General features: G+C 43.8%; 1 protein-coding gene across 2 annotated transcripts in view; it reads right to left on the bottom strand.

The window, feature by feature from the left end:
• Positions 1–4,823, bottom strand: part of SLC7A10 (solute carrier family 7 member 10) — a 41,348-nt gene extending 36,525 nt beyond the window's left edge. The window contains exon 1 of one of the 2 annotated variants that reach the window (XM_066557206.1): positions 4,691–4,823. In XM_066557206.1, the coding sequence (XP_066413303.1) occupies positions 4,691–4,823 (133 nt within the window). The remainder of the gene's footprint in view (positions 1–4,690) is intronic. The other variant, XM_066557207.1, reaches the window with a different exon arrangement.
• Positions 4,824–21,739: the final 16,916 nt, after the last annotated feature.

Raw genomic sequence — 21,739 nt, 5'->3', positions numbered from 1 at the left:
ATGTTGCTTGAGCTGTATTAAACAGTCAAACAACCCTTTTTACACGTTATATATGTATACGTGTTATATACAATATAAATGTATATATTTACATGTGTTATATACAATTTGTGTATATAGTCAAATATCCATTTCTAGTATATGAATGGTGAATTTTGTTGTTCAGACCCAAGGAACCAGGCTGCTTTAAGACATTAATCAGCCTGAATTTTCTAGTTCTTGTACTTTTCTAAAGAACAATGGAATGTGGTAGAAATTACATCAAGTCATGGAACTTTCTACTTTGCTTTTTATCTGCACAGGCAAGACTCCAAGGAAGGCACTGTATAGCTAAGATGCCTGTGCTCAAAAATCTTAATTACATACACAGTTCTACAAATGAGATGTGAAGCCAGCTATGTGTATGTGCATGAAATAACTGTTCAATTAAATACAGCATTGATTTCTGCCTCTGCCAAATAAATCTAGTGTGGATTTCAAACAATTCTATCTATATGTTATTACCTAGGACATAATAACACGTGTATGTCACTACTTTTTAAGCTGTATCACTTCATTTAAGTACTGGCAAGATTGATTTGCAGTGCATGTGAGTGCATTAGATCATTTGTTTTCACTGTACATAACCACATTTGAGACAGAGCAGTTTGGGTGCTTCTACAGCATGTCTCAGGCACTTTCCAAAAGTGCTCTTTCTGTGACAGAGATGAATTGCCAGAAAGATTTGTTACTGCTACTAAACACTGTTCAGTTTTACAGTCATTAACTCCCAGTCTCTATTTAGAGTTAAAAGGTTTTGTATTCAGTACCTGTATTTACATCAGGATATTCAGAAGAGCTGTCCTCTGCCTCAGTGTGAAATAAACTTTGGAAATAGCCTTCTTCTCTAATCAGGCTTGTTTGTAAACGAGTAAAAAATATAAATGAAGTAATGAAAGATAGACTTATGTTGTACAAAAGCTAGGCTGCTGGAAGAGATCAGGAGACTGTTCTATGGGGTGGATATAGGAAGGATGTAGTCCTAATTTGATGTAGTTTATTATGGGGTTTTTTTCCTGCATAGTTTTTTGTTAGATGAACTAGTATTTCTTATGGCAAAGCCTTTCCAACCTCTATAAAAGGAGGATAAAGAAGTGAAAGGATGAGTTTTGTGAGTGCAGTAAGATAGCATAGCAATTTGTGTTGATAAATACTCGGTTCTGAAAGTAGTAAGAAAACTCCCCTACAATTCAAAACATGTCAAGAGGATTGAAAAGGAAGACCTGTTTTCCAGGGAATTAGCACAGGGCATGGGAGCTTCAGGACAACTGGCAGGATCCAGGCTGTCTGTGCCCTTCCTGCTCCCTGAACCAGTCTGTGACTGTACCACAGGGCAGGCTGAGCCTCCCTGAGCTTAACAGCCATGGATGTTTAACCTGCTGTCCCCACAGAGGCTGCTTTTATTCTCCTGGTTGCAACTCTGATGGAGTCTCTGCTAGCAGACTGCAAATTCTGCAGTCTGCATCCTGCCATTATTGAAATATTCTCAAACACAGTGTGCTCCACCCCCAAGCCTTCTCTTTCACTCCATGTCATTGCCTGCTGATTCCTCCCTAGCACTGACTCCCCAGCTCTGCAACTCATCGATTACCTTATTTTAAACAAGCAGAGTTAGTGTACAGAAGGCAACCACAAACTTATTAATCATGTATTTATAAATTCATATTTACAGTATTTTTCAAATACTGCCTCATGTTTCCTCCTCCTAATTACTAGAAGTTTATAATTCTCTATATCCATCCTGCAGCTGATTAGAATTGTAGAACAGTCAGCTAAACCAGAACATTTAGTGTAATGCTGGCAGATCACAGCATCAAATTTCTATTTGATAATATAAAAATATGCTCATATATTTTCTGTACCTGCAAGAACATTTAAAGAAAAATAAGAAAGCATAATCCTTATGTCCATACAGAGCAAGATGAGGTTTTTTCAAAAGTGATTTCTGATTTTCTTGGTGTTCTCAGTATGACTTTGCTGTGGGATGCATCAGAATCTGATGTCTAAACCCTTGAAATGGGTTTCCCTCCTTCACTCAAAACCAGGCAATCCAATATGATGGCTGACATAAAAGTCCTGGTCTGTCCTTCGGTCTGTTCCACAGGCTCTGACACACTGACTGCATCTGTTTTTTCCATGCTATTCAATCACTTGGAAATAAATCTTCCACCTAGGTTAAATTCTATTAAACAGAAAATTTGTGAATTAATTGGTTGCCTAATAACAACTTGGATCAACTAGTTTATTTTTTTTATAAAGGAGTCTTAAATAACATTTCATTTAGTTAACTCCAGTAATGGCTTGCAAGCCTATCTGGTGTAATTCACAGTGTCCTCTGATTTGAAGCTGTCATGTTTTATGCAATGAAACCTACAAAGCCAGTCTATGCCTTCTACATACCACTTTGCTACAGAAGTCTTTGATACGTGATGTAATTTCATGCATCTGCAGACAAACAAATCAAACTAAAAAATAGGATCCTATGGTTGTGTTTCAAATGTCTTCTATGAAAATATGGGGAAATTTGCAAAAGAATTTTCATGCTTTATGTGGCAAAGCAGATAACCTTCTCTAACACTTAGACCACTTGAGAGTACTACACTTTATCAAGAATGTCAGTGCTTTTCCTTGCTCAAATGTCCCTGATTAGACGAGAGGCTATTTCACAAGATTTATTTTGGACAGGCATGACATATATGAATTCTGCTTGCAGGATATTGCAAATAAGGTTGATGAAAGGTTGACTAGGAGAGAAGGGTAGCAGTCTCAAGGTACCATTCTGTCATACCTAATAAATGACAGAGATGCCATAAATCTTCCCTGGGGCCAATAGCAACTCAGGGAATTCCTAATCCTGGAAGTGCCTTACCTACAGCAAAGTGCAGCACTCAAAACTTCCCTCTAACACAAGGTCATCTGAGCTCCACTGAGATCCAGAACCGAGATTTCCCCCTTAAATTTACTGAGGGATTCAAAATAAAGGTATTTTTGGATAAGTAGAACAAATCTCCCCAAAAACTGCAGATACAGATTTCAGTGTTTCACTAGGGGAATGGACTGAAATATTTTCCTTTCATATAACAGCCTTGCTCACAATGATCCTGTTCAATGGCACTGATTTTTTTTTTTTTTTTTGCAAGACCATATCCACCTACATTGGACATAGAGGCATACATGACTAAGAGCATAAAATTGCAGCAGGGCATTATGATCACCTATAGGAAGCATGCAGTGAAGTCCTCTTCCTCAAGCTTGGTGACATCAATCAGAGACACATGGGGGTGTCCCAGGCAGTTCTGCCACTGAGCAGTGCATCCCCATGGATGTGGCAGGTCCTGTTGTGCCCGCTGTTCCCTCCCTGTGCTGCCCTGCACCTTGACACAGCTGTCACTGCCAGCCTTGTCCCCGGGTCCTGGTGACAGAACGGCTGGGTCTTCCTGCGGGGTTTTGAGGCTGACTGCGTTAGTATGGGCTGCTTTTATTGACCTGGGCGAATCTTCCTGCCCCATGCTTGCCCTCACATCCCCAGCAGTGATGGAGCACACGGAGGGTCAGAGCTGAGCACACCCTGCCCCAATTTCCCAGTTTTCATCTGTTATGGGAGCAGCAGCTCAGTCCTGCTGCTGACCGCTGTGCCAGCCACGGCTGCTGGCGACAGCACCGCTGCCAGCTGAGGGACAGCACCGCTGCCAGCCACGGCTGCTGGCGACAGCACCGCTGCCAGCTGAGGGACAGCACCGCTGCCAGCCACGGCTGCTGCTGAGGGACAGCACCGCTGCCAGCTGCGGGACAGGACAGCACCGCTGCCAGCTGAGGGACAGCACCGCTGTCGGCTGAGGGACAGCACCGCTGCCAGCTGCGGGACAGCACCGCTGCCAGCTGCGGGACAGCACCGCTGTCTGCTGAGGGACAGCACCGCTGCCAGCTGAGGGACAGCACCGCTGCCAGCCACGGCTGCTGCTGAGGGACAGCACCGCTGCCAGCCACGGCTGCTGCTGAGGGACAGCACCGCTGTCTGCTGAGGGACAGCACCGCTGCCAGCCACGGCTGCTGCTGAGGGACAGCACCGCTGTCTGCTGAGGGACAGCACCGCTGCCAGCCACGGCTGCTGCTGCGGGACAGCACCGCTGTCTGCTGAGGGACAGCACCGCTGCCAGCTGAGGGACAGCACCGCTGCCAGCCACGGTTGCTGCTGCGGGACAGCACCGCTGCCAGCTGGCGCTGCCGCCACCGCGGCTCCGGGACAGCCCAGCGCTGCCTTCCGAGAGCCGACGCTGCCACCTGCACTTTGCAGAGCCCCGATCTCAGATAATCAACTGGTTTAGCCTGATAAGCGAGCGCCGCAGAAGCCTGAGCAGGTCACCGGGCATCAGGACAGACTTTAGCACACCTCGCGATTTGGCGTTCGCTGAACGGCTGGGCACAGGGGGCTCAGTCCGGCTGGCACCTCAGCACGGACCGTGTGTTACAGCCACTCGCCGTCCATCTCGCCGCGGGCCGAGCCGCACGGAGCAGCGGCGCGCTGTCCCCCGGCCGGTGCCGCACACCTGCCCGCGGAGCCGCGCATCGCCTGTCCCCGCGCCGGCCGGTGCCGAGCCCCCGCCGCAGCGGCAGCACAGCCCCGTGTCAGGGTTGTCAGCGGTGCCCTTACCGATGATGATGGCACAGGCGCTCACCAGCCCGATCTCCTTCTTCAGCGCCACCCGCTCGGGGCCGCCGGGCAAGCGCTGCTCCCCGCCGGCCATCGCTGCCCGCGCTGCTCTGCCCCGCGGCCCCGCGCGCATGCGCCGCCCCGCGGGCCGGGCCGGGACGGGGGGGCCGCGGGACCCCTGAGGGCTGCGGTCACTCGGGGCGCGGCCGCCCTCCGCACCTGCCAGTGCGTCCCCGAGGGGCCGCGGGGACAGCAGAGCCAGCGCTGTGCAGCGAGGGCTCAGCGCCGAGCGCTGCGCTCGGACATTCGGCGTGTCGGGCAGCGGGTCCTGCCCGGCGCCACGAGCCAGCCTGGCGCCGTGCCCGGGCCCCCTGGCAGAGCCGCCCCGCGCGGGCTCCGGGGCCACCGCCTCCTCTTGGGCTCTGTTAGTTGAGGCGGTGCGATAACGTACAGAACAAACGTTTTATTGCTTTTCATCGGGACCGCCAGAGTTAAACCTAAGACCGCAATGCCCAAGATTGGCTGGTTTCCGTACTTTTTACTTAAGTTTCTCCGCTCTTTCCTCCTACGTTGTTTGACACTTCTGAAGGGACCCTACACCGGCTCCTTCACACCCGCGGGGCTCAGGGGCTGCCATGGCTCCCTCCCGTGTCCCTCACAGCCCCGCGGGGCTCAGGGGCTGCCATGGCTCCCTCCCGTGTCCCTCACAGCCCCGCGGGGCTCAGGGGCTGCCATGGCTCCCTCCCGTGTCCCTCACAGCCCCGCGGGGCTCAGGGGCTGCCATGGCTCCCTCCCGTGTCCCTCACAGCCCCGCGGGGCTCGCCGGGCCGGCAGCGGCTGCTGACGAGCTACAGCTGGGTTATCTGCCGGGGAACGTAAGGAAAGAAATGTTTTCTTTCCTCACACAGAGGATGGAGCTTAAATATTGGGATCTGCGTTCGGCAAATCTTTGCTCTGTGAACAAACTGCCTTCACAAGAATATCAGTGAATGAAGTTTGCTCTCATGTGGTATCAAAAAGCTGAATCGTAGCTTGGACACCTGGGCTCTTCCCTCAAGTTGTAACAGCCAAGGGTTTATTGATGGGAATGCCCATTTCGTTACTTGTTTCTAAGATGATACCTTGTTTATAAGATGTTTATAAGATGAAGATACCTTCCTGAGGCCATTTCAGAGAAGACCCCCGTGTAGGTGACCTATTCTGAAAGTGCACAGGTTAGAAACATTTCCTCTGAAGACTTTGTGGTAACTGACAACGTGCGTCAGTGGGGCAAACAGCGAGGCAGTGGACGCTGGTTGTGGCGGGGTGGGACAAACAACCAGTGGAAACTGGGGGTGGGACAGGCAATGTCTGGTTTTTCACCTCAGTGAAGGAAGTTGGGAGGTTTCTGTGGTGACACCAATCTGATTTTCTTTGTCTTCACAATGAAAAGTATGACCTGACAACTGGTAAGCCTTTTGAGAAAATCCGTGGATTACTCTTAGAAAACTGATAATTGTAAGTGATTTTACTTTATACTGCTGCTTCATTCTGCTGCTTTTATAGAAAGGCTTACTGATTTTCAGAGGCTGAGATTTGTTTCCTAAGTTGATCTACTGCTCTGTTTCTGAATGAACTGCCTCACTAACCACTTCTAAAATGTCCTTTTATTGAATGACTATGTGATTTTTATAAGAAGGTTTACAAGAAGAGTTACTTTTTGGACTATATAAACATTACTACTGTTCTCCTTTTAAAGACCATGAAATATATACAAAGACTGGAAACAAAGTTTCAGGTATTCAAAAGTAACCTGATGTATTAGTTGTTTCTTCTAGCTGCCCTAATTGATTGCTTCATAGCTTTGTTTCTTAGAAACTCATGTATAGTCTAGTAGGTACCTCTGAAAGTCTCTACATGCTAGACTTATATAGATAAAATAATATATTTTGGGAAAGTTTTCTATGATAGCCTATTTCTTTTATAAAATCTAAAAAAAATAGTTTGAATGTCATTTTTAAAAGTACAAAAGTCAAGAAATATGTGAATGAATGGTGTTTCTAACTGTACTGAGTTTCAAGAACTTAATGAAATTTAGGCTTAATTAACCTTTACAAAAAAACCCACGCGATCATATGAATGACACTTAGAAGTATAACACTGCACTTGTTTTCTTTGGCTGTGGTAAAAGTGCTGGTTTGCTCTGAAATATGTGTATTATCTTTGTGGTTTGTGAGGAAGATGGAAATCCCAGTCAGCCCTCTTCTACTGATTAGTGAGCAACAGAGCCTGCTGGCTATGGGATGATGGAAATGAATACTAAAATTCAATTAACTCTAATAATCTTCAAATCAACTGATCAGTAGCTGCAGGATTTTTAAAAAAAGTATTCTGGCCAGTTTATAGGGCTTTGCCAGGGAAAATGCTAGACATTTGTACCTGTGTATACTCTGCCTGCTGATAGGAATATTTTGGTTTGTAGTTGTTCTTCCTTACTGAAAGCCAAGAAGAACAACTAAGTGACTATACCAATTTAACAGGTAATAATAAGGAAAAACCTAACAGAAAGGTACCAGAAATGTCTCCTTAGGAAAGGCACTCAACAAACCATTAAAGCTGTGAAAAGCAGAGGAACCTTAAAGCATCTTGTCTTGCTATCCAGATTCACCTCGGGTGCCTTTTGAACAAGGCTAAAAGAGCTGGCCCTGGAGAACCATGGGGTGAAATCCCAGCTTCATCCCAGTGAAACCTTTTGCAGCCAAACCATGAATGAGTTGCCACGTCTCAGTGTAGCTTAGATGGCAGGATATTGTCTATTCCACCTTACAATTCAGCACCAGAGCCTGGATTGTGAGTTTGATCCCTGAGGGCAGCACTGTGCCCCTTCCTTTGTGTGGGGCTGCTCCCAGGAGGATCAGGCAGCCTTTGTGGCTGGGCAGGGGGTACTTCCAGGGGCTTCTGACACACCAGACCCAACACTCAGCTACCTGCCCATGCAGGGACCTTAAAAATGTCCATTTGAGGGGACCTTGCCCTGGGACTTTGCCCAGTCTTTGTATATATTTCATGGTCTTTAAAAGGAGAACAGTGATACTGTTTATATAGTCCAAAAATAACTCTTCTTGTAAACCTTCTTATAAAAATCACATAGTCATTCAATAAAAGGACATTTTAGAAGTGGTTAGTGAGGCAGTTCATTCAGAAACAGAGCAGTAGATCAACTTAGGAAACCTCAGCCTCTGAAAATCAGTAAGCCTTTCTATAAAAGCAGCAGAATAAGGCATACACTTGCCTTTTTCTCAAGAAGCTTAGCATTAATTTCATAGGTGCTCCTCTGTGGCATCTCTGCCAGAATGTCCTGCCCAATGCAGGTAGAACCCTGTGGGCAGTGTAGCCTGGGTGCAGCTGTGGTGGTGATGGAGGAGGATGGTGGCTGTGCAGCTGCAGCACAGTCCCTCCCTGCCACATGAGACTGATTTCATCTATGGATTAAAGGGCAAGGGCTGCAGCCAAGAAATCTGTGCTAGTCACTTAATTTAGGATTGTACTCCTGGACCACTGTAGAGAGCTTAATTTTTCTCATTTGTCCCATGACAAGTTCTTTCCCTAAATCCATATAAAGAACACTGATTTACTGATTCTTTTCCCAGGCTGTGCATAATAATTTACTTTCCTTTTCAAAGTTTTAAGTGTTTTAGTACTGGTGAAGGATTGAGCAGGTGGCTGTTTACAACACAAGTTTTCAATATGCCCACATCCATAGCAGAACACTGGAGTGTAAAACAGCAGTGAGCCAGAGACCTGTTGGAAAAGACAGCAGTGACAAAGTTTGCCCACATTAACTGCCAAAAAACGCTCTTTCTTTATTTTCTTCCTATTTTTTTTCAGGCTGAGTGCCTGCCTGCTACACTGTGGTTTTTGCATGAGGGTGAAGAGAGGACTTTTCTCTGTTTGTGGTGCTGTTGGCTTATTTAGATTGTGTATTTTGTCCTATTGTTAATATAGTTTCAAAATGAGCAAGTCAGAGGGCATGCAGGTTCTAATTAGTAGTTATCTGAGGCAACTCTTGGAGCAGAAAGCTCATTTAAATTGTTTTGGATTTGAACATACTGTATCTACTTGAGTGACAAAACGTTAGAAAGCAAAAAAGCCAAAGTTCTTTGTCGGAAGGCAATTGCTGCATAGCAACTGCATAGAGAGGATGCAGTGAAGCTTGCATGTATTCTCCTTTGTTGCTATTTTTGTCCTTATTTTCTTCATGTTCTGAAATGTACAGAAATTCTTGAAGTTGTTGGAATGAGTTATTTCATTCATTGCTACTTATGCTCTAAAAAAAAGAGAAGCAAAAAATGCAATTTGAGTTTTGTATTTTGGGAAGAAAAAAAGGAAATTTAATATGCTATTGTGAAGGGATGCTGTGACTGTGTTTTCAAATGAATGTGATCTTTGATATATGGAAAGAAAGCAAGCTTAAAGAAATATCAAGATTCCCCATGATAGCAGGTAGTCTTCCCAGTCTCACTCCATTTTTGTATCTATTTACACAATTTTTTTTTCCCTAAAATATAACCAACCTTACAAAACCAAAACTTACAAGAGTTATTAAAACATAATTCAACTTTGAACTTAATGGGCTCCATGAACAGCAGCTGGGAAACAGTTACTGGGAAGAATAACCTGTTTGTTGTATATTGTTAAATAAAACAGTGGGCTGGCTGGCTTAGCAAAAGGAAATGTGGAGACTAATGGGATTGTTTGTTAATTGCTAATAAACTTGTGAATAAGGTTTTCCACGTTGTGTCTGTGGGAGGCTCATACAGAATGTGGGAGACTGATCTCAGCTGTCCTCTGGATGTGCCCTGCCCGAGTGCATGTTAGAGGGCTTGGTTAGGATGTGCCACCCCTGCAGCTGATGGCTGGTTTGGGCCTTTGGCCTCCCACTGCAAAGGGATTCTGGTACTCTGTGTTTCATCACACTTCTGGAGCAGGACTGAAACTTGTGGAGCATTAGGATTAAAGAAGAACACAAACAGGAGAAGGCCACCCATTATTGGAAAGTGACATCAGTGGGAGGGACTCATGGGAAACCTTTCTACTTTGATGTGGATGAGTCCCAACAGGTAACTCTAAATCAAGCCCAGGTGCAGGTGGATCAGTTACTTGTTGAAAGCATCCTACTCTCCATCACCTTTCCCTATTGTGTTCAGTCTCTAAGACAAAGGTGAAAAACCATGACCTTTGTATTTCTGGTACTGTTTTCTATTGTACATCTGTTTTCAGAAAGCTGTAGAAGAAGAAGACACATGAATATGTGGTTACTGTGTGACTCCCCAGTACCTACACAAGGGTGTGTGACTGCCGTGTGACTCCCCAGTACCTACACAAGAAAATGAGGGATGTCTGTTTGAAAAGGAAAGGCAGAATCTTTTTCTCTAACTCAGTAAAGTAGGACAATGTCCAGAGTAGCTTTTATTGTGGGTAGCTACTCTTCTCTGTAATAAGGGCAACAGGAGAGAGGCTCCATCAGCTGTGGACCTGTTCTGGCATTAAGTTAAAGAGCTCATGGAATCATAGACTGTGCTGAGTTGGAAGGGACTCCAAAGGATCACTGCAGTCCAACTCCTGGCCGTGCACAGAACACCTCCAAGAATCAATCACACCATGTGCCTGAGAGCAGTGTCCAAATGCTTGGACTCCAGCAGGCAGTGGTGTATCCCTTCTGAATTCTGCTGTGTGCTGCATTTGTTGGGCATTGGGAAGAGACTCAGGTAGGGCTGACTGTTTGCACTGACAAGCAATGGTTCCATGGCCCTCTGCAGGATCTGGGAACTTTAATTCTGTAATTTAGGAATCTCAGGAGATTGTATAGCCAGTGTCACTGTGCTTTGTGCTTCTCTAGCAGGAGTGTTGGTCTATACACAGCAGGGGCTTGCCTGGTGTTGATAACTCCATAGCTTCTATAAAGGACAGTATTTTGACAATGTGCAGAAATTCAGGGCCATCTGCTTCACATCCTTTGAGCAGCACACTTTTATCTGTAGATTCTGGTGACTGGAGTGTTTGCTGTCTTTTAGGTAGGTAATTCATCAGGTATGAACTGCTAGATACTTAGATACCATTAGATACATAGATATCTGTGCAAAAAATCTATTTCTATATTTCCATTTACATGAAATGGCTCATTTAATGTTCAAATTCTATCATTCTATCCTCCCTTCAATGACATTTCATGACAACTCATAAGTAGATGAGTGTAAGTAAATGATGTGTAGAGTGATTTGTGGGTTGTTGATGAATGAGGTTTCTGGAAGCAGAGTTATTGAAAGAACCTAGATTGAATTAAGCATTGCTTCATTTGGTGTGTTATGAGAGTATCTTGAAATGCAGGGTGAAAGGGAATGAAAGGATGATCAGTTTCAGAATAAGCCCTTGTTTTATGCATCTTTTTAAAGCTCTCTGACAACACTGTAGTATTTCAACATTTCACCACTATAAAAAGCAAAAAGATTGTCTTAAATCACTAATCTAAATTGTGCCTGTTGACTCAGACATTTAGCTTGAGGTTCACTGGAACTTTTCATATCTTTTACAGAAGGAGGAGAATCATCAGGTCCTTGTCCTCTTCATTGCTGCCTTCCCTGTCCTTCCCTATTCCGCATAGGAGTGCTAGATCCTTTCTTTCTTCTTGCACCACTTTTTCAGCTAAACATCAGCATCCCAACTTTACACCATTTCACCAGTCAGCTGAGATTGTCCTGAATTTTATCCCTCACTTCTGCATTTGGTGAACCCATGAGTTTTTAGTCTCTGTTTTATCACTCAAAGTGAATTATATTGGTCCCTGGATAGATCCCAGGAGAATCACTCAGAAATTTCTTTCTGGCTTGCCAGTACATTTTGAATAATTAAATCAAGAGGGGCGGGGTTTCTTCTTATTATTTTTAAAAACTATTTACACAGGTAACATCACAATTAAAACTTGGCTTTAATTTCATATCTTCTAGCTTATGAACATAACACATTTGGCAGAGTTAAAAGCTCTAGTTTAAAGGAAGCTACTTCATCTCTGCCACTTCCTGTTTATCTTCTGAAAGAAGTTCCCCATCAGACACGAAAACCACGAGTCACATAATGCCCTCTCTGCAAACTCTTGTCACAGAAGTGCACTAGATGGCACTCTGGATCTGTGTTTTACACTAAATGTGATCTCAATCCTCTGATGATTCTTGTAAGTACCTACTTTTTGAAGTTTGGCATCTAAGTTTAAGATTAAAATGACTGTAGCTTGTGTAAGTGGGTTTGGGTTCATGTTGTCATTAATGTCTCCCCCCTTCCCCCCAGTAATCCTTCAGCATCTATTTCTAAAGCAGAATTTTATGTATTTATGCCTCTGAGGGGGTAATCCAGCTCTGTGAGGGCAGCTGGGACACGTTCCAGTGTTGGCTGTGCACTTGTGTATCCATGTTTGATGCATGAAGGAACAAAATACGAGGAGCGGAGGATGGGGATCATTCTACCATGAGTTCTCCCAGTCTGAGTATGGCTCAGATATAATTTGAATGAAGGCATGAAGGTTGATGACTCCAGCCATTATTACCATGATCCATAGGTGTATATATATAAATAGGTATTACCAGGATCCATAGAAAAGGTATAGCCTGTGCTAAAGACTTTAAGTAACATTAGTTTTGCTAACGGCTTTAGCTCTGGAATTGTGTTTCTGATTGTATTTAAGTTGCCTGAAACCATACCTACTGCTTCATTTTGCTAGCATCATGTGAGCACAGCTTGGATCTATTGACTCTGCTCATGCTGGGTGCTCTGTGGGCTCCTACAATGGTTTGGGGAGTGTGGATTCTGCTTTTTCTGGGGCCCAAGGCATGGCTGTGTGGCTGTGCTGTGGGCCTGTAATCAAGGTGCTGGGGTAGGGCAGCTTTCTGCATGTAGGGAGCAACTCAGCTGCCAGAGGAAATCTCCAGACTGCTACTTCAATGATTTACCAGTGAGACATGATGGGGTACACTGCTGTCTCCTGCCTTTTTGAATATTGTCTCCTGATAGTTGATTTTGTTAAGGCAAAGTCAGTGGTGCTTAACTTACCTTGTCTTGGCTTTGCCTTCAAAGGGCAATGCTTAGGATGCCAAGTTAACTTCATTCATCTAGGATTTTAGAGCTCCCTCTCAACTCTTCCTGACCTGTGAACACTCCTGAGTCTTCCAGGACAAAATAAAACAAGTTAGCTGAGCCACCTGACAGTGGTTTGAATGAACTTGTTTGATTTTGCCCTAGAACTGGCTAGAAGTGCTTACACAGCCAGTTACTGGGACTCAGCTGTAAGATGTTAACAGCAGAGAAACAGAAAGGAGCAGCTTTTTAAAAGGCCTGTGAACTGTGTGCCCTGGGTGAGAGGCTCTGTATTAGCCTGTTCAATTTCCCTGGGAGAGATAAGGTGTGCTTCTCTGGCCTGCTCCACCTGAGGAGCTCAATAAAAAGCTCTCATGTCTCAGCTGTACCTTTCCTGCAAAGGAGTGTTCCTTCCCTGTGCAGCACAGATGGCATTCCTGTACCCAAGTTATCCAGTGGAGCCACACAATGTGCTTTACAGGGCTGCCTGTGGTGGAGGCTCCATTGCAGAGCCTTATTTTGTTCTGTACTTCAGAGAATGGGGAAGGCAGTCTGGCACTCTAGGTTTTCTAACAGCCTCTGAAATACAGAAATGCTTTTTGTTCCCACTTTTGTTAATAAGCTGGTGCATCCATTGGATCATGGAATAGTAAGAAAATTATAACACTTTTTATCTGTACAACATTATAATTTTTGAGAAGGATAACAAAGTTAGAACATGTATCATGCTCTTCACTTAATGTGAATATTGGTAAATATGTGCACAGAGAACCACAAATAAAGTAGATTCCCCTGTTGTCCAGGAGCAAATCTGTCTGCAAGATGAAGAGTTGTCTTACAAACAGAAATCTATACTTGGTTTAAGTGATGTAAGAACCTCATAATAAGAGAAAGGTTCCAAAAAGTGCTTTTTCCAAAAATGCTTCGTCATTATGTTTGCTTATCACCACCACTCTTGAACACCCGAAAACTGTGTGTGGTATGGACTGTGGGTAGCTCGCCTTGAGGCTCATCAAAAGGAAGGCAAAACTGGTGCAAAATGTGGAAGGGAAAGCGAGGGGCAGAATTTGCCTTCCCACCCTCCCTCATCCCCGGAGGCCTCCGGGAGCCGACGCCGCCCGCCCGAGGAGCACCCCCGGTGCTGCAGCCCTGGAGGTGAGGAGTGAGCTGTGGAACCCCTGCTCCTGCTGCTGCTGCGGTGAGAGCAGCCCGAGGCTCGCTGCAGCGATCTGGCACCGCTCCTGCATCCCGGAGGACGGGCTGCCCATTCCAGAGATCGGAGACGGCAGATAAGGCGCTTCAAACAGCAGGAAAAAAAAACAAAACAAAAGGGCAAAAAACTGCTCTGCTCCCCCATCCCTTCCCAGCAGCACCTATCCTATGCTTTTTAAAGTAACCTTGGCTTTTTCTAAACTTTTCTCTTTCTTTCTCTTTGCTTCCCTTACTGTTAAACAAAAATATATTTTTTTTTGCATCAACATTTTATCTCGTTTGGTTTTAATCTAGTTTATGGGAATATTTGGAACCTTCAAAGTTCTTTCTGGTTTATACATAGAGACTTAGCTTTCTTTGTTCCTCTGGGTTTAAATCAGATCATAACAAGTGCATTGTACTTAGAGTTCACACATGTCCCCTCCAGTACTTACTTATTAAATGAGTTCACAGAAACTACACTGTAAACCTGCTGGAATAATTTTTATGAAATAATTTTCTCTGGTAAAGAGGGAAAACAGAGCTGCAAGGAAGTTAAAACCTGGGCTTGGCTTCCCCACTAATGACAAAGCCAGGCCCCAGAATTTGCTGAGACAGAGATGACAGGCTCTCGCAAGTACATTGGGTCATCCACCTACCCCTCCTTTCTGGTTGCTGCAGGGTACAGGTGCACTCAGACAAAAAGGACTGGGGTTGCTTTTGAGCTTTTTTTTGTTGCTTTTTTTTGCTAACACATAAAGCAAAGCAGGAGTGAGATGTAGATAATGCAATACACCTGTTCAAGTGCACTAGACCAGCACCACCTGAGCTTTTTTCCCTCACAGTGCTTGAAGAATATGCACTGCAAGAGTGCTGCAGCACTGTTGGTTTTCTGTCAGTTCTGGGTGGCCATTTTAAAATGTCAGCCTTGATTGTGAGTGCTTCCCAGTAGGAACAATTTGGGTTTAAGGAAATGGGAGCATGGATGCTGTGTGTAGGTGGGATTGCCTGTGAGCCCATTCACTCACACCTGCTATGTGCACCAGCCCACAAAACAGTGAATGAAGCTCAGATACTGGTGCATAATGTGATCTGGTTTCTTACCTCTCTGGACTTGGTTGCATACCTCTAAACCAGATGTTTCCTTCCTGTTACAATCTGCCTGGAGAGTTGTATGTATTACATTATCCTTTGGTGTTACCAGTAGTGGACCTTTTCAAGAAGAGGAGGCACAGGACGCCTTTTCTTTGTGTTAGGCTTTGACAGCATCATTGCAGGGGTAGGGGATTTGCTGTGGAGTGCATCATCACAAACATTTTTGATGATAGCATCAGATTTTTCTCCTTCTTGCCCTTTTCTTTTGGAAGAGGTTAGGCTCTTTGGCCTGATGAAATCCAGGATCCAGTGAGAGTTTTTGGCTGCACCTCTTGGTAGAGTTACTGAGAATGCAGAGGGTCCTCATTCCAAATAGGGAGCAGCCTGATTAAATGCAAGTAGAATCAGAAGGTTCTCCAAGGCAGGACATTTCTTCTTTCTGGAGCAACTCACCAATAGAGAAGTAGATTATGTTGGAAGCAGCTGGGCTATTCTCTGTGTGTGTGTGCATTTGGCTAATGATCCCCTCATGTGATCACATCAGTCTCATGGAAATATGCAGTTTTGGCTGGGTGTTGGTATTCTCATGGTGTTTGTACATCAGAGTAAGGGAGGGGAGTTTGTAAATTATGAAAGGTTCAGTCCCTAACAGAAAGGAGGACCAGAAACTGGAGATCTTCCTTTACTGGTAATCTCACTGATCTGTCTTCCAGTATCCTGTATGTTGACAGAGCAAAGACTGCTGCTTTTTCACTGTAATTTCAGTGGCTTCTTTCTGCCTTTCTTCAGTATTCTGCCTTTAGTACTCCTTTCTTTATACCCTGCTTATGTGCTTACATGCCTCCTGACCATCTTCATACTCCTTTCAAACTTGAAAGATGTGGACAGACAGGCATACACATAGCATGACTTGAAATTCTCATTTTCTTGGGAAATCTTGCTCAAAAGTATTCAAGAGCAGCTAGTCCTAAAGTACTGAGGTGCAGGAATCTGGCACTACATGATGCATGCTGTTGGAAATATTGATAATTTAGACCTTGTATTACCTGCAGAACTATAGGACAAAGGACTGTTCAGCAAATGCTATTAATGAAATGTGCCTAAGTGCTTTGTTGAACAGGAGCCATGGTCCATACTGTGGCACATGAAACCTTTTCAGATGGAAAGTCTCAAATTGTTGAGTCAAGGCCTGTAGTGTTTTAGGAGTAGCTCAGGAAGCTGCTGACAACTCAGACAAAATGGTATTTTTCTACCTGAGCTATTGGTCATTCAAAGTGAGCTCTCACCAGATCTTCGGGGCTTTGGGAAAGCCAGTAACAAGTCAAAGAATCTTGTTTAAATTGGTTGTAGCTGAATGCTGCACTTGCTTCTGAGGCTTGATCTAGTCCTTTAATTCACCAACAACATCTGCTTCTTTCCACAGACAATTCCCAAGATGACCTCTTGAAGGAAAGGGAGCAAGCACAATTTTTCTGCTGTGTTGGTGATTCTCAGTGGAGCAATCCCAGGTGTGTGCAGAAGGCCAGAGCCAAGATGAACACCTGCATGCTTCACCTACTCCTCTTTGGTTACCCAGCAGTGGTTGCTGATGGCACCATGTGGTGCAGGCTGCTCAGCTCCTGAAATCTAACAGGCATGCTTCAACAATTGGCAAGGTCTGAGAACCAACATGCATCTGGGTGTTCTTTCTGCTATCTGGTGTTATGTGCTACCAATACTTTACCACATCTAAAGGTTAGTGCTTTCATTTCTGCTAGTTTCTAGTCACACTATTTTCTGTCTTCATATACATTTCTCCTGTCTGTTCCTCCCAATATACCCACCATGCCTTATGTGCATTTTATCTTACATGGACAAAGTATAAGTGGAGCTGGTTAGAAGTTTTGTTTGACTAGAGGCTTCCTGTAAATGGCAACCAGAGGGCCTGGCCCACCCCTGTGGCACAAGCTTTTAAAGTCCCATTATTGCTCTGAATCACACCTTCATCTCCACGCCCTGAGTCATATATTAAAATAAAACTGTGGGAAATAATAAAACCCAGTTATATGAATGCATTTTTTATTATAAGGGTTCTTCTTTTTTTTTTTTTTTTATTACTGCTTTGAGGCTAACTCATCATCTTTTGTTATGTTCATTACAAAAGGTTTTGCTCTAGTCCCTATTAACTTGAAGGGAAAGGAACAGAGTGCACAGACAGAACAGTTCCTTGCTGGCATCCATTCCCTTGTCCTCAGTATTCCTCAGTCTTTACCACAGCTGCTCTCAAGAGCCTTCTGGGGCAGGCTGGGTTGCAGGGAGGATTGACAAGGCAAGTTTGCAGAGCACAACTCAGAAAAGGGGGACAGATGAAGTTCTCTTTAAGTCCCATACCTAGCTTCTGGCCTGTTTTTCCAGGTACTCCTGATACAGCTACTGTCCTTTTTCAAGCAAATAAACAATTTTCAGCTTTGCCCCAGCAAAGTGAGAAGTTTTACTCAGTCACAAAGAGATAGAAGATGAGATTGGAGGGGAGGGGGGGAAGAAAAAGAAAGTAAAAGACAGTAGACTTGTTTATATTTACTAGTTAGAAAAGTGGGTTGTTTCCATTTAAAAAGGAATATTCTACAAGACCATGTTTTTGTTAAGTATTTGGTCTCTGTAGCCTGGGGAAATAGATGGAGCCCTTTTCTTTCTTGGGCTTTCTAAATTAAAATATTTGTATCTTGACTGAAGCTTGAGAAATTCCTATTCATCTTCAATTTTAGATTGTACTTGTTGATCACAGCAGTACCAGGACTCCTTGCTCAAAATACAGCACATAATCTGTGCCATTTTCTCTCACCCTAGGATGGAGCTGAATGTACAGAAATTGAGTCCTGACCCAATACTCCAGCTGGGCATCATACCAAAAGAATTCCTTTGTGCACCTCTGGCTACAGTTTCCAACTTCCCCCCTTGCCCCCCCCATCTCTTTCTCTTTCTCTTTCTCTTTCTCTTTCTCTTTCTCTTTCTCTTTCTCTTTCTCTTTCTCTTTCTCTTTCTCTTCTCTTTTCTCTTCTCTTCTTTCTCTTCTCTGTCATAATAGCACAAGCCTTACCTGTGCTCTAGGAATAGTCTGATATTCAAGATTTGCCTCCATTGCAGGACTTTCTGCCATTCCCGTCACACATTTATCCAGATCATCTTAATTTCTTTTGGCTTTTCAAAGAACAGGTGCTTCAGAGACTGCAGCCTGAAGGTCTGATGCAGCAGGTGAGTCAGAAGGTGGCTTCCTATTTCCTCTATGGGGAGGGGATGCTAAAAACCTCATTACAGATTTGCTGTAGCTTTTTTCCTGAATTTTCTCATAGAGGCACTACTCAAAAAGATATTTTTATGACGTGAGCTTCTGTTACTCTAAAATTCTGCTGCCACCGAACTTTCCATTCATAGAACACCCAACAATTCTCTGGTGGTGAGGACTTGTGGTGGATGACTTCCCAGTAGATTTTTTATATACCTACTTTTGTCTGTTTCTGAACATGGATTAAATAATGCTCCATCATCAGAAATACATTAAATGTTCCCTGACAGACCATCCACAAATCATTTAAATAGCATTCTTCTGTTTTACTGAATGTCTTTTTAGACATATATTATTCTCTGCTTAATAAACCATGCAGGATCTTAAACTGTGGCAAGTCTACTTGATCTCCAAGGATTGCATGTATTTTAAAATTATTTTACCCGTAGACTCATTAAATCATGAGGCATCTTCTGCTTCACAGCTAAGAAATAAATAAAAATTCCTGTCAGGTAATTAAAAAACCCAACAGACCAAGGAACTGGCTCTTGAAAGACACTTTAGATCAGCAGGATATCCCCATGTAGACCAAATGCCTGGAAACTGAGAGTCATCTGAAAATAATGTACATGATGGTTTAAGTCTCTGGACACAGTTGTGAAATCCCTGCAGGTATTTTACTCCCTGTTTCTCAGTAATTCAGGTGACTTTTCTATGGCTCATGTCTGGAGAGCTCCCATGGAAACAAAAATTAATGACAGAAATAGAGCTGAGGGAAACACATTACACAGACTTCATAGAAACTCCTAATCCATGAGATCTAGCATCTTCTGTGGAGGATATTGAATAATGGATTTGCTGACTGTACAAACATAAGGCTTGTTACAGGCCCCTTTCACTTACTGGCCTTCTGAACCTGTTCATCCAAGTTCCAATGCCCACCTCTTTTGGTCCTGAGTTATTGTAAGAACTGACATATTGCCTGCTTCATTCTTTCTGTTCCTGTGGTTTGTCAGAGCTTCTGCCTTTCTGAAAAGAAGTGAATTAAGGGAAGTAAATGATAGCTTTGAATCTGGGTGTTTATCCACAGGGAAGCTGTTCATGGTCCTTTTCTTTGTGTGAGTAATTGGTCTGGTCCTGGGCACAGTATCTAACATTTTACATGCAGTGAATGGGTGAATGACTTATATCTGTGACAGTGGGGCCTGTGGGGAGATAGAATAACTGGGAAATTCAGTTCTTATAAATCTATAAAAATAGCTAAGAGGTGTAATGTACTGTAATACTGCCACATTAACACACACCAGGCTGTCTTTTTATTGTTTTGATATGCAGCAACAGCTTTATAGCTGTTGCAAAAGGTGTTATAAAGCTTTGTTTCAACATGGAGGATATTCCAAATCCAAATTTTGTTTAATTTTTATGTGGTTTCAGAAAACTAATATTAACTAGAATACATTTGCATTTACCCTGCTTGTCACAATTACAAGGCAGGTACAGAAATAATGAAAGTTAGTTTCATTTAATAGCAAAGATTCAGCAATATTTGTGCTATCCAGCTGTCTATTTTTTCCCTTTTAAGTGAATTGAGAACCAGAGCTTTTGATGCACACTGTCTTCAGTTGCCTGGTCTTTCTTTGCCTCTCTTTCCCCATGTCTCCACAGGGTATCTCAGGAGAGCCTGGTGTGTAGGGCAACTAACACTGAGAGTCAAACATGCAGAGTGTCAGGGCCCAAACAGATGGAAGCGAGGTAGCCAAAAGTGTGTTGTAAAGTGACAAACACCAGTGCTGTTTTATTCCTGAGACAGTACTCACTCCAAGAGGCATTTGATGGTCAGTGGTAGCTATGCTCACTCTCCCCATTAACTTCACCCTTCTTCCCCTGCAAAAAATCTCCAGACTGCTCCTTACACCCCCAGGCTGTTCTCCCTCCTCCTCCCTCCCTTTCAGTGGAAAAGGCTCTCTTGTTGTCTTTGTGACTTACATTCATTATTCTCTTCATAATTTCCATCCTCTTCCTGACAAGGAAGGGAGGAGGAGGTGGTGAAACTCAGAGGCAGCTAACACCATGATAAATCAGGTTGCCTGTGCAGAGATACACAGTGTTTCCCCTCCTGAAGTCCACAGTGGGACAACTGTCAGGGTCTTTCTTTTGTTACTCCACTATCCTCTTGCAGAGCAACAAGTGTTTTTTTGCAGCAGTTCCCAGAGAGAGGTAGCACAGAGCACAGCAGAGAAGCTCTGTGGTGTGATAGATTCTTATTAGGACCTGGTGCTCATCTGCATGATGCCTAGACTAGGGGGAAAAGCAGTTCTAAAAGGAGGCCAGGAGCAGAACAGCTTCCACCCTAATACTGACTTATTTTACTGTTCACACTCTGAAAAGTGAAACAGCTTGGAATGCTAAACTTCCCTCACTGTGTTCCCCTGAGAAAACACCTTGACCTCTCCTCCTGTGGGTTTGTTTGGGTTTTTTTTTGTGGCTGTGCTGTGTTCATAACCGTGAATTTCTGTCCTGTGACCCAGGAAGCCTGACTAGAGCAGTGTCCACAGCCTACCTGGAAGTTTTGGTGCTTTTTTGCTACCTACATGTGAAGTTGCTTGCCTTAGGCTGACTTCTTGCCTACCTCCATGCTAACAGCTCTCTGTCATCCTCAGCATATCACAGGTGATAGCAGCTAAAGGGCTGGGACTTCAATCCTTTCCCGAATTTTCAGTTTCTTGGTTCACCTACACAGAGGGGATTTGGTTTATTTTAGTCTGTACAACAGAGCTGATGACGAAGTAGAGCTCATGCTCTTTCTGAAGCTGTCAAGGGAGGACAGCTAGAACAAATGTTTGCACTTAGAATTATTGCTGTGCATTCTGGAAATACCATATACATATCATTCCTTAGTGGTTTAGGCTGTGTCTGTCCAGCTGATTCTGGCTAATCCTGTCCTGGGGCTCAGACCTGCAAAGCAGTGAACAGTCAGGTTATTGTGGAGAACTTGACCTCACAGAGGTTAAGAAAATAAAGGTTTCAACAGACAGTTGACCTAACATTATGCATGTATTTCCTGTCCTTATGTACTCTGTTTAGTGTCAAACATACTTCAGGTGTTTAAAATAATAGTAAGTTTATCTTTCAGGTAAGAAATGTCTTCTGAGGCTCAAGTTTTCTTATGGCTGGGGTTGTATGAGAACTAAATAAATTCAATGTCCAAAGCAAATAATGCTTAGTGTTTTAGTTCCAAAGATGACAAACATTTATATGTATTTAGCCTGTGCTTCACATGGTTAGAGAAGTAGAGCTGAGGAGGTTTGCATGTACATTTGGTTGTTAAAGGGAATTGTTTTAATGGTAGTAATGTAGTCCAGGAACTTTGCCCAATTTTTGTTTATTCTCTTTCTGGT

This window comes from Molothrus aeneus, chromosome 11 (assembly GCF_037042795.1).
Source record: "Molothrus aeneus isolate 106 chromosome 11, BPBGC_Maene_1.0, whole genome shotgun sequence".
NCBI lineage: Eukaryota > Metazoa > Chordata > Aves > Passeriformes > Icteridae > Molothrus > Molothrus aeneus.
Note: the sequence above shows the minus strand (reverse complement) of the source record. Positions and strands in the feature narration are given on the sequence as shown.